Source organism: Procambarus clarkii, chromosome 45, assembly GCF_040958095.1.
Source record: "Procambarus clarkii isolate CNS0578487 chromosome 45, FALCON_Pclarkii_2.0, whole genome shotgun sequence".
Taxonomy (NCBI): domain Eukaryota; kingdom Metazoa; phylum Arthropoda; class Malacostraca; order Decapoda; family Cambaridae; genus Procambarus; species Procambarus clarkii.
Window position 1 is genome coordinate 13,042,451 of NC_091194.1, and position 12,823 is coordinate 13,055,273.

Sequence of the window (12,823 nt, forward strand, 5' to 3'; positions counted from 1 at the left end):
TAACCATCCTCCATCTTGAAAAAAAAAAAAACTTGATTTTAAAACCAGCAAAATTCGGTGTTAAGTTTCACTTATGATATGGAGAGTGATGGGAAGCTGCCCTTTCTAGATGTAACAGTCGCAGAAAGGAATGGAGGTTTTCATACTGCAGTTTACACTAAGGAACCAAACACAAAAATGTGCCTTAATGCTAATAGTGACTGCCTAGATAGGTACAAGCAGTGTGTTGTCAATGCCTGCATCGACCGAACTCTTACTCACATCTCTGGTTGGAAACAGGTCAATGAGGAACTCGTCAACTATTAACAATTTTATAATAAAAATTATTAACAATTTACTACAAAAAATGGAATGGAATGGACGGTGTTCTGTCTATTGGCCGATAGACAGAAGGATACGACCACCATGTATGGACTTCCTCATGATAATAATCTTGCAATGGATTGCAAGCTTCCTCGTGGCACAAACACTATGTCTGTCGTGGTCTTCTAACGATCTGCTTGGTCTAGAGGTAGAGTACTGGTTATGTCAAGGTGCGCGAACACCTGGCTTTCTAAGGTTCGAGTCCATTCACAGGAGAGTGAGGAGCTCTGTGTTTATTTATATTTATATATATATATATATATATATATATATATATATATATATATATATATATATATATATATATATATATATATATATATATATACATACATATATACATATATACATACATATATACATACATATATACATACATATATATATATACATATATACATACATATATACATATATATATACATACATATATACATATATACATATATACACACACACACACACACACACACACACACAGTATAATATTATTTATTAGTATGAATAAATACATGGTGTGCATATGTTTATACATATATATATGTATGTATGTATATTTTCAAAGTTATACTTAATGGACTCCTTCTTTGACACATAAACTTGTTAGAGTGAAAAACTAAATAAATACAGTGACAAACATTGAAAATAAATCTACAAAATTATTCCCATGCAGCAACTCTCCCCATTTTTACCAAGCATCTCGACTATCCCAGGCCACTACAGCTGAACTACAAGAGATAGAGACTTTTTACTTGGAGTTACATGCTTCCTAGGTGCTAAATAACAATACCAAAAGAGAAACTAATGTTTTTGGAACAGTTTACTTTTGGGGCACCACGGGCATGTCATTTTAAAAGGTGCGCAGTGCAGGGGTTAATGTTTGCGTCTGGAGCAAGTCGATGCTTACAAGATTGCTTTTGGGTTTCTAAGATTGATGTGTGTTAGATATAAGAACACTTCTTTCATTTTTTTTGCTTTCTTACCTCCCTCTGATGAAAACAGCGGAATATGAGAGAATTTTACATTTTAATGATCCTTATGGTAGAAGAAATGAGGAAGAGTGTAATGTTGAAGGCAGAAGCTTAACAAAAGAATATGAGAAGTACATTAAAAAAAAAGGCAAGAGATGATTGATAAATATTGTAAATAAAAAGTTGTAAAAAAAATACTGTAACAAAAGTGAAAATTAATATCAAAAGAGAATAACAACTTTGTGAAAAAGTTTGAAAAATGAGAATATGGCAAAAGAAAACAAAAGATTGGGATGTTCAATTGAACTGTAGAACTTTGGGATCAAAGAAAAAGAATCATTCTCAATAGTAATGAAAGAATATTTATTTTAAATAGATGTCTGTATGTACAATCAAAATAAGCTATTTTTATTTGTCAGTGTGTTTATAGGCTTATTAATTTCAGTTCAATCTGTTTGGAGGCACAGTTTTGAAGCTGGGCACTGAACGGCACCACAAGAAACTTCTAGCTGGGATTGATAACTTACAAGATATTGGATGCTTTGGATTGACAGAACTGGGTTATGGCAACAATGCTGTGGAGATGGAAACAACAGCTGTATATGACAAGGAGACAGGTGAGGAAGAGACAACTGGGACACAGGTGAGGCAGAGACTGTTGTATAACCGGGACACAGGTGAGGCAGAGACTGTTGTATAACCGGGACACGGGTGAGGCAGAGACTGTTGTATAACTGGGACACGGGTGAGGCAGAGACTGTTGTATAACCGGGACACGGGTGAGGCAGAGACTGTTGTATAACCGGGACACGGGTGAGGCAGAGACTGTTGTATAACCGGGACACGGGTGAGGCAGAGACTGTTGTATAACCGGGACACAGGTGAGGCAGAGACTGTTGTATAACTGGGACACGGGTGAGGCAGAGACTGTTGTATAACCGGGACACGGGTGAGGCAGAGACTGTTGCATAACCGGGACACGGGTGAAGCAGAGACTGTTGTATAACCGGGACACAGGTGAGGCAGAGACTGTTGTATAACCGGGACACGGGTGAGGCAGAGACTGTTGCATAACCGGAACACGGGTGAGGCAGAGACTGTTGTATAACCGGGACACAGGTGAGGCAGAGACTGTTGTATAACCAGAAGACGTGTGTGGCACTACAATTTGAACTTGATGACAAAACTTTGTGAAGTTCAACAACACTTTTTATTGTTGCAATATGAATTCAAATTTTATAATATTTTCATTCATTTTCTCTTTACGACAATGCATTTTTTTTTTTTTTTTTTTTTTTTTTTTTTTTTTTTTTTTTTTTTTTTTTTTTTTTTTTTTTGTGAAGGTTCCTGGACAATTGCCCAGTTTGCAGTGTTCTAAACCCATCCCTAACTAAAAGACACATACAAGGTGGCATTAGCACGGAGGTTAAAAAGCTTCGCACCTGGAGGTTCCACTGACTATACAAGTGTGTGTGTGTGGAAAGTCATTATACAAACAATTCAATGTTTGTGAAATCCACTTGTCCTTGTTCTAATGCCGCACTAAAGGGGGGATGTATTGGCCTGTTCATCAAGTAATGCTTTCAAGACAGTGTTACATCATACAGTGTGTCTGTATTGTGCCATAGTTTTTAATCATCCTCTCTATCTTGACAGTTTAATCCTGGTTATGTAGTTGATAATCCATTTCTCATGATCAGTAATATTATTAGGCTGTTCTCTTCATATGGTTTATTGGCTAAGATGTTGGTTTTTAGGAGTATGCCATCTTGTATTACTGTAGTAGGATAGAGACTCATTATTTTGAGTTCAAGCATTTTAAATCAATATATATAATCTCATACTAATGCTAGTTAGACGTTAGGCTAGCTCAGTCATTTCTAACTTTCATTAAGAATGATTTTTTTCCAGAGGAATTTATTGTTAACACTCCCACTACCCTGGCACAAAAGTATTGGATCACCAATGGAGCTGTTCATGCCAAGCATATAATTGTATTTGCACAGCTGTTTGTTGACGGTGTTAACAATGGTATTCATGGCATTCTAGTGCGCATCCGTGATGATAATTTAAAGGTGTGTATTGCTTGCCTATTTTTTCTGGGCTGATGCCTATCCTCCTTATGTAGTAATGATGATAATGATGAATTGCTGTGGTTTTCCAATTATGATTTAATAAAATGATATCAGATGCTGTGTAAGATATTCAAATCTATGCTCAAATTCATCTTCCCCAGGTTATGCCAAATGTTCGTGTTGAGGACATGGGATACAAAATGGGCTTGAATGGAGTAGACAATGCTAAGCTGATATTTGACAATGTGAGAGTACCTCGGGAAAATCTGCTCAATAAGTTTAGTGACGTTTCTGCACAAGGAGAGTTCTCATCTTCTGTCAAGAGGTATCAAATCTTGAACTTTCCTTATAAATTGGTTGGATTAGAGTAACTCGTCATCTCACTTTCCTGTCTTCACGTGCAGTATATAAGAGTTGAAATTAAAATTTTGTCCTCGCTGCAAGAATGCTTTGTCATTATTGCACTCAGTTTATTTGTTAGTGGAGATCTGCATTACCATTTCTTACATCCTGTACAATAAAGTTCATCTACTTTCCATGATCAACAATCGTGCTTTGGTTACAAATTATTTAATTTTCTTATCTTTTAACACCTTGCACCAATCCTGCATCCTTTAACTAGTATCTTCACCATTGCTCTGGCAATCTCGGCGTGTAGTCATAACTCGGTTAACTTTCTTCCATTCGTCTTTCAACCGACTTCCTTACCGCACTTAATGGTCTTCCATTGTTTACTTCTTATATTTTTAATTTTGACTTGCCTTTGCTGACAGAGACTTGAGTTTTGGTATTTATACTCCCAGGGTATACAAGGCCAGTGGGCCATACACAAAGCCTATGAGCCATACACAAGTCCTGTTTCTGTTTTGCATGGCCTGTGGGCACTGCATTCCTGATTGTATTGTACCCCTAGAATGTATTACACATCATTGTCATTATAGAGCCCTGCTATTATTGCATCTTAGTGTACTCATTGCATGCACTGATTTCTCAGTTAAGCATTATACTGTACATTCATCCATAACATATCCAATTAACCAGCTTAATTACTAATGTTGGAGAATACAGTAATAATCAACATTAATGTGTTCATTTATTGCAGTGCACGTTCCCGGTTCCTCACAGTAGCAGATCAACTGCTCTCGGGTCGTATTTGCATTGCCAGCATGTCTATGGGTGTGGCTAAGGCCTCACTCACCATTGCCATACGTTATGCAGCATCTCGCCTCACTGTAGGTGAGTCGGGTGAACTTGGGTTTTTCTCTTGTTTGTATTAATGGATACTATTGTGAGAAGGTTACTGCAACACTTTTTTTCCCCAAAAAAATATAGCGATGATAAATATAAAGCCTCCTCACTTCTGTACATACAGTGCTTGTATGTTTATTAAAAATGGAAATACAGAACATGTGTAATACAGTATGTAAAGTTGCACTTTGAATATAAGAGGGAGCCCCATGCGACCAGCACAATTATTTTGAATTCGCAGGACTTAAACCAGCAAAGTGTGTGCATAACATTTAATAAAAAGACACAGGGAATAGGACTTAATATAACAGGGAGGGCATTTATCAACTCAATAGATTACCATACCTTCTCAAATAACAAAGAGAACACCAAGGCATTTATCTCAAAAGTGAGGTTGGTACCTCACAAATACACCACTTCTCTTGGTTGTCTGGCTCCCCTCTGTTCATGATGGAGGTGTGGGGATGCCACCCTCATAAAAATGTGCAGAAACCTACTTTACACACCATTGCCTCAGAATTATTGTGGCAAAGGGTTCTTCCCTCTCAGGTGCTACTGTCATCAAGTGGGGAGAGGGAGATATCAAGGGGAAAGTGCCAAGCCATGACGACTATATAGATAGCACTGGGAAGGAGGTCAGGATTAGGATTTGGGCTGGGACGGAGGGAAAGGAATGGTGCCCAACCACTTGGACGGTCGGGGATTGAACGCCAACCTGCATGAACCAAGACCGTCGCTCTACCGTCCAGCCCAAATGTTTGGGGGGACAGTAGCTCCTGAGAGGGAAGAACCCTCCAGTATCTTCCCAATGATCAACCAATGGAGGTTGTAGGGATGATACATGATGTAGGGACTAAAACCAATGGAGGTTTTACATGCACCCAGTTACTCATCCAGCCTTGTCCCCTGTGAGGAGTGGACTAAGGCCAGAAGTCTCCTTACTACTGTCTCTTCTCAGTAGGCACTGCTCTAAGAGCTATCTACTCCTGACCTACCCCCCACAAATGGTACTCCTACTAGAAAGGTCGCCAGTTTGGTCGGATCACCTTTAGCCACCAAATAATCTCTTGTCTTGGTGGTCAGCTTTCTCAGCATTGGGTTATATGGGTGTGTTCATATTCATCTCATTGCCCTAGGCAAGTGAAGAGTGGATGGCATAAAACACAATAAAATATGCAAACATTCAGTGAAATAAAAATACATTTGCACAAGGCCTGTAAGATGAATGAAGTTAAACTTTGGCAACACTCCTCATAAAAACTGAATTTGTATGGCAACACCGCTTGGCACTAATCTTAACATTACAAAAATAAAGCAAACGGTATTTTAACTAAAACGACAAAATTAGATTAATAGCAATAAAAGCTAGACTTTCCATACCAGTCATTACACTATAACTGGCTCTTCAGTTAGCTTTAACTTTTAAACTATTTAGCTATTTAAAAGTCTTACTTCCAGGTGAGCATGAATAAAATGACTACTGTAAACCTATAAGGATCAATCACATATGGTGCTTGGAGTTCAGGAGCAAATCACAGAGAAGTGATTGGAGCAGTGTAAGAGTTAAAAGACTTTAGCTTTAATATTTTACCTGGGTTACTGATTTAACCAAAAAATGAAATGCCAAATAGTATCTTGTGTAAGGAATTTATTTTAGACATTATATTTTTGCAATTATCTGCATCCTCAAAAAATGAGTCATTGTTTCGTGTTTTCTGCCTTGCTCATGTTAATACTGTATACAACACTTGAGTATAACATGCACTCAACTTTACAACAATATATTTAATGAGAAAATATGTAAGAGCCATGATGAGGATTCAAACCTATGTGCTGGGTATTCCCAAGCACATGCACCAGACAACCAGGCCACAACATGGTAAAAGGATTGCAACCTGGGGTTCTACTGAACTCATGAGGGTTCCTGAGGCTTCCACTGAATCCAAAGCAGGGTTTCACACATTCTCCCCTCATGCTCTCCGGCTCTGTCGTCTAGGAATGTTCTACTTCTGATGCTCCTCTTTCAGTACACAGAAATTACACTAATGGATTTATCGGTGAGAAAGTTTGGAGGAGCCGTGATGAGGATTTGAATCATTGTACTAGGAATTCCCAGTCACACGTCCCAGACAACTAGGCCACATTGTCCATGCTGGAATATCCAGCACATAGGTTTGAATCCTCATCATGGATCCTACGTGGACCTACTAGGATCACACGAGGATTCATAGGATCCTAGTGTGATTTATCTGTGTAATGAAAGAGGAGCGTCAGAGGTAGAACTTTCACTTTTTCTCCCCAGAGTGCATGGGGGAGAAAGTTTAAAACCCTGATTCAGATGAGGGAATCCCTCATGGGTTCAGTCGAACCCAGGTTGCAATCCTTTTACCATGTCATGGCCTAGTCGTCTGGGATGTGTGCCTGGTAATGCCCAGTGCATAGGTTCGAATCCTCATCACGGCTCCTACTGATTTTCTCATTGATACATCACGTTAGTATGATTTTTCTCTGTGAATATATTTAATTTTCGGTGTTAACTTCATTAACTATTTACTCGGAGGATAATTCTTCAGGTCCTATATAGTCGTATTGGTTTAGAGCTTTCACCTGATAATTACCTTGTATTTACCTTCAGGTCCTAAAGGAAAATCTGACATGTCGATTCTACAGTACCAGCTGCAGCAGCGAGCCCTCTTGCCTCTTTTGGCCAGGACATACGCTATTAATTTTGGCCTAGATTATGTCAAGGTGGGTCAACCCATGCCAACTTGAAATACACTGTATTTTCAACTGTGTTTCCTAGGACACAAACTGGTCCTTGCAGTATCTTTCTCTAGGCATTATGGCCCCTCTCCCCCATTCATTATTAATCGTAGCCCAATTTTTCACTTGTATGGGGTGAGGAGTCAACCCAGGAGGGAAGGGGGAAGGTGAATTATATAGTAAAAGTAAATTATAAATATTTAAAAAGGTAACTCATCTATTTATTACATCATTCATTCTACAATATACAGTACAGGTAGAGCAAAGATGAATAAAATGCTTTGTGAAATCTACCAGCAACCCTAATTTGGTATCTTCTCTATAATGTACATCACATAACCACATCACAAGTTTATCTTATAAACCTTATCTACAAACAACCTTATCTCATAAAACTAGTTTCAGAAAGGTAGTTTGTTTCTCTGACATTATTCAACTTTTAATTTATTGTAATCAGTAATCTTTATTTTTAATAAAATTAAAGACCTGCATAGATTCAAGGTTTAAATGTTGATGCCAGAGATAAGCTTTGTTAATTCTTCATAAACTATTTTAAATACAGAAAAAAAGGTCTTTAATGCTGGCATCATGCCAATATTTATATAAGAGGAATACGTGTAGGAGGAAAGCATTCAGTCTTAAAAGTACCAGATGTACCTACAAACATTGCCCAACTGTAAATACCAAAACATTATTGATTGTTTTATTATTATTATTATTATTATTATTATTATTATTATTATTATTATTATTATACATGCCATTATTAAATTGTACAAGCCAACCACAAAACACCTTGAAAGATGTTCAAATTGCAACTTGGTATTTCAGACGCTTCATCTGTTTTTCTTTTAAAACAGCAACGATGGGCCTTCCAGGCTGCAGATGGCTCGGAGCACCCCGAAGTTGTGACGGCATGCTGTGTCATTAAACCCCTAGCATCGTGGAACATGGAGGAAGTCGTTACAGTGAGTCGTGAACGGTGTGGTGGTCAGGGCTTCCTCTCCTGTAATAGGTGCGTGATAGTTGTGGATACAATGTGTGTCGTAAGTATTTTCTTTCAATGTTTTACCTTAAAGGAATAGTAAGTTTGTAAAGAAAGATAACCTGATTTCATAATTTAAGTCTTCTGGCAGTCATTAATATTTAAATTATGAAAATCCTTAGGAATTGAAGCCTTTTGATTAAAAAAAACTGAGTTTGTATCTAGCCTCCTAATACTAATTATAACTTTTTGTCAATTTCTAACTTAGTGTCCAGGCTAGACTTATAATAAAAGTTTATTTTAAAAGCCTAAAACAAACAGAACAAACCTCTTGTCTAACTTGCTTACAGTTTGGTGGTTCATTATTAAGAATACTGTACAAGAAATACGGTGTACTTGGTTCTAGATTTGGCACCTTCTTTGGTCTGGCTCATGCAGCGATGACAGCCGAGGGTGACAATTGTGTCCTCATGCAGAAAGTGGCAAAAGAAAGGCTGGAAAGCTTCAAACCCTTAGTGACAAATACTGATCTCCCAACAGATCCTACTAACGTTGAATTTTTACATGATCTTCTGAATCGAAGAGAAAATCTTTTCTTTAAGGTACAGTACTGTATTGTATTAGAATTTGTCTACTGTTGCAATACATGAAAATACAATTGTTTTGAAATTATTTCAAAATTTGTGTGTTCTGATGATTCCACAGTTGGTAATATACCTTCTGAGAGATTATTGTATTTTTATGTATCCTGTGTAATGTTTTGCTTCCTGAACAGGAGGACAATTTTGTAAGAACTTTGTTTAAAAAACAAAAAATTATCTACATTTACCATTTTTAATATATTTAATTATTGGTTATGTTAACATTGCTTTTAAGTTTATATTTTTAGCATTTACTGTAATCTTTTCATTTAATTTATTCCAACTCTCCTTTTGTAATATTAAAAGAAAAATTATGTATTTGGCATTTTATTACCATAACATTTCTGAAAACTAGTATAGTGTGTGCAGCTCTCTCTATGTGAACTTGTTTTCTTTTTCCAGAATTTGGGGGAAAAGTTGAAAGCTGTAGGGAGAGCCGGACTGTTTGATACGTGGATGCTTAATGAATCCGACTTGGTTCAAGGTGCTGCCAGGGCCTTTGGAGAAAGGATGATCTCTGACCAAGTAAATTAACTGTATTATATATATATATGTACTCTGTTAAATGAGTTAATTAGTTTGAAACATGTCAATCAAGTATGTTATTAAATACTTGTAGTATGGAATCTTATCGGTACCCTGTGACGTACTACAGGTAGAACTGTAGCTCATTATTAGAAATCTGTTAGGGATACCCTTTTTTTTTTTTTCCCCTTATCCTACAGGTTTCTATTCAAACTTTTCTTTTTTTCATCACTGTAATTTTAACTTTGTCCACATCCACTTTTACTGGAAATCCCACACACAGAGTTATAAACTTGTCTACCGGTCAGCCGAGCGGACAGCACGCTGGACTTGTGATCCTGTGGTCCTGGGTTTGATCGTAGGCGCCGGCGAGAAACAATGGGCAGAGTTTCTTTCACCCTATGCCCCTGTTACCTAGCAGTAAAATAGGTACCTGGGTGTTAGTCAGCTGTCACGGGCTGCTTCCTGGGGGTGGTGGCCTGGTCGAGGATCGGGCCGCGGGGACACTAAAAAGCCCCGAAATCATCTCAAGATAACAATCATTATTCATCTGCTAAAAGAGCTGTTTAATCTACACACATCTGATTTACCATGCTTCAATAATGATGCAATACTGTAGTCATAGTAGTCTTCTGTCCTGTATTAGGTTTTATTATCTGAATGGCATTATAATTTTATGAAGACTTTGTACATGGAAAATCTAATTTTTACATTCCCTTTAATGAAGCATATTAGTGACTTTTCGTATGATACATCATTACTTGTGAGGTGAAGGCACATCATGTGGCAACAGTAGTATGAACACATCAGCTAAGGCTAACACGAACTTCTTTACATTGGATACGAAGAGTGAATTATTAGGGAAACATGGTTATGGCTAGGGAGGCAAGCGGCTGGTAGAGGAGTATTGTGTTGGTACTGCTGATGACACAATAGGCAAAAGACATAGAGCATATAATTTGGGAACTAAATGAGTAGCAGTGGTTCAGAGAAGTGACATGAAAGAATTGAAGCTTTCCAAGCACAATTATTAGGATGATGATGGTTATCGAGCAATGTAGCCTAGAGCTTGCTGCTGCTGCTGCTGGTGGTGCACTCAGGCTGCAGCTGAGTTAATGGCATTAACTGGCATTGAGGACAACAAGGCAAGTTCAAGGTGACTGCAGAAGTTCAACAGACATAGTACTATAACTGCCTTATGCTCCCTGGATTATCAAGACCAGTCTGCTACGAAAAGGCAAGTGGGGTGGGGGGGAACTTGATGCATTATATTTTATATATGTACATAAAATTATTATATATTTGTGTAACTAAATACGCTGAAGCGCACATGCTCTATTATTATTTTCTATAAGATAAGTCTAGAAAATTGACCTATAGTAAAAAAAAAATGCAATCTTGAAAATTCTGACTTCACACAAAACTGGATTGGTGGTATGGATAGATATGGTCCAGATTTTAGAGGTGCCACTGTATATTCAGGAGGGAACTGATGGAACCAAACGACAGTGAAAAGTATCCTGGACTTTAGGTTTGAACATTTCTTTAACTTTATAATTTTTTTCTCTATTTATTGTTTTGTGAAGATTACATTATATTTATTGTATACTGGTACAGTACTTTAAATTGTGGCTGAATTATTATATCAATAGTGTTATCATTACAGTACCATAGGTGTAAATTCCAAATAGTAATCTATATAATTGACTTAATAATGTGGAATGTTATTTTGTGAACTATGTAAGCAATTAGATTTCAGGGTTGTAATGATTACAATTAATGAATATACAGTCTCCTTATATCCATGGAAAGCACACCCTTGTATCTATTGATGATTCCGAGGATGAAAGTTCCCGTGGCCTGGTCTCAGACTAGGCTTCCTGGTTGGTGGTCTGCGCAACCAGTATGGAGACTAATATTGGAAGCAAGTGTTCAGTGTGTGTGTGTGTATACACATCTCTTTACTCTTGTACAGTTTGCAACTAAATTTTAGTTTTCTATTTTTAAAATATGTAATTTATCAACAGTTTGCTGATGTTCTTAAGAAGTGTGAGAGCAGTCTGAAGACTCCTTTGACTAAATTGTATCACCTGTACCTGTTGGACATTGTGGAGAAGAACATGGCTAGCTTCATCACCACAGGTCTTATAACCCCAGAGATAGCTGCACAGGTAGGCACTGCTCCTGTATACACCATAGGTCTCATATTCCCAGAGACAGCTGCACAGGCAGGCACCTCTCGTCTGCATTCCACTCACAAACCCGCCTAATCATAACCTACAAGGTCTGAACCTATGCAGTCAATATATTATGTTGAGAACTTTTAACACATCATGCAAAAAGTTGGTTTGCATGGTGATGTGAGCTGTTGGTATTAAATGCGTCAAGTTTTCTTCCTCACTCTGTTGTTAAATTCTGTTTTAATGTATTGTAGAGGTCTGATAGCAATTAGATTGCTGTTATGGGGTGAAATCTCCTTCCAAGGTAAATTCACTGCCACAGCTGGGTCATGGGCCATGTCAGGTCCAACTGTAAAGTTCCTGTCTAGCAGCTGATCTATGGGCAATGTGTGTGTATATGCATATAAGGCCTAAATATGGTTGTATATATGCAAGGTCCCTCATTGGGTGTATGCATGTTTGGGTTGTGTATACATGTTGTCTATGATAAAGTGTAGGGTGGGTTTTCCTGGGTTAGGTGCCAGTCTTTTTGCCCTGTGTTGTGGTTTTTCTTGCCTTGCACTGTGTTTAGGGGGTTTTGGGGGGTTATCCTTGCTGCTTTTGGGCACCTTACTTGGGTCTTCAGGTATTTTGCTCAGGGTCGGGTTGGCTGTGTTCTCTTTGCTTGGTGAGAGTGACATTCTTTGCTTTCTGGGTAGCATGCCCCACATGTTCGAGTTGTCTCAGCACATTGGGTGGTGGTGCAGCTCATTTGGCTGGAAGTCGCACTCTGAGTTGTGACCAATTTGGTTATCATGGGTTATCGTTGGTTATCCTCGATTTTCTGGCCTAGAAACCATTTCTTTTGGTTATTGGCCCTGGGTTTCTGGTTTCCATTCCTGGTTCCTTGCATAATGGGTTTCTGGTTTCCATTCCTGGTTCCTTGCATAATGGGTTTCTGGCATCCTCCTTGGGTTTTAGTGGCTCTGGCTTTTTGTGCCCTTTGTTGGCCAATTTTTTTTATTTATTTTATAACTTTTTTTTTTAAACTTTCAAGCTTTCTCTTTCCCCAGGTGTTGGGGCTGGCAGTTTC

General features: G+C 38.0%; 1 protein-coding gene across 4 annotated transcripts in view; it reads left to right on the top strand.

Annotated features, from left to right (window-relative positions):
- The window catches only part of LOC123769769 (uncharacterized), a 56,903-nt gene that overhangs the window by 40,455 nt on the left and 3,625 nt on the right, over positions 1 to 12,823 (top strand). For all 4 annotated transcript variants that reach the window (XM_069301436.1, XM_045761014.2, XM_045761015.2 and 1 more), the window contains exons 5-13: positions 1,780 to 1,951; positions 3,246 to 3,409; positions 3,571 to 3,734; positions 4,512 to 4,645; positions 7,293 to 7,405; positions 8,281 to 8,435; positions 8,812 to 9,007; positions 9,449 to 9,571; positions 11,599 to 11,742. In XM_069301436.1, coding sequence (XP_069157537.1) covers positions 1,780 to 1,951; positions 3,246 to 3,409; positions 3,571 to 3,734; positions 4,512 to 4,645; positions 7,293 to 7,405; positions 8,281 to 8,435; positions 8,812 to 9,007; positions 9,449 to 9,571; positions 11,599 to 11,742 — 1,365 coding nt within the window. The remainder of the gene's footprint in view (positions 1 to 1,779; positions 1,952 to 3,245; positions 3,410 to 3,570; positions 3,735 to 4,511; positions 4,646 to 7,292; positions 7,406 to 8,280; positions 8,436 to 8,811; positions 9,008 to 9,448; positions 9,572 to 11,598; positions 11,743 to 12,823) is intronic.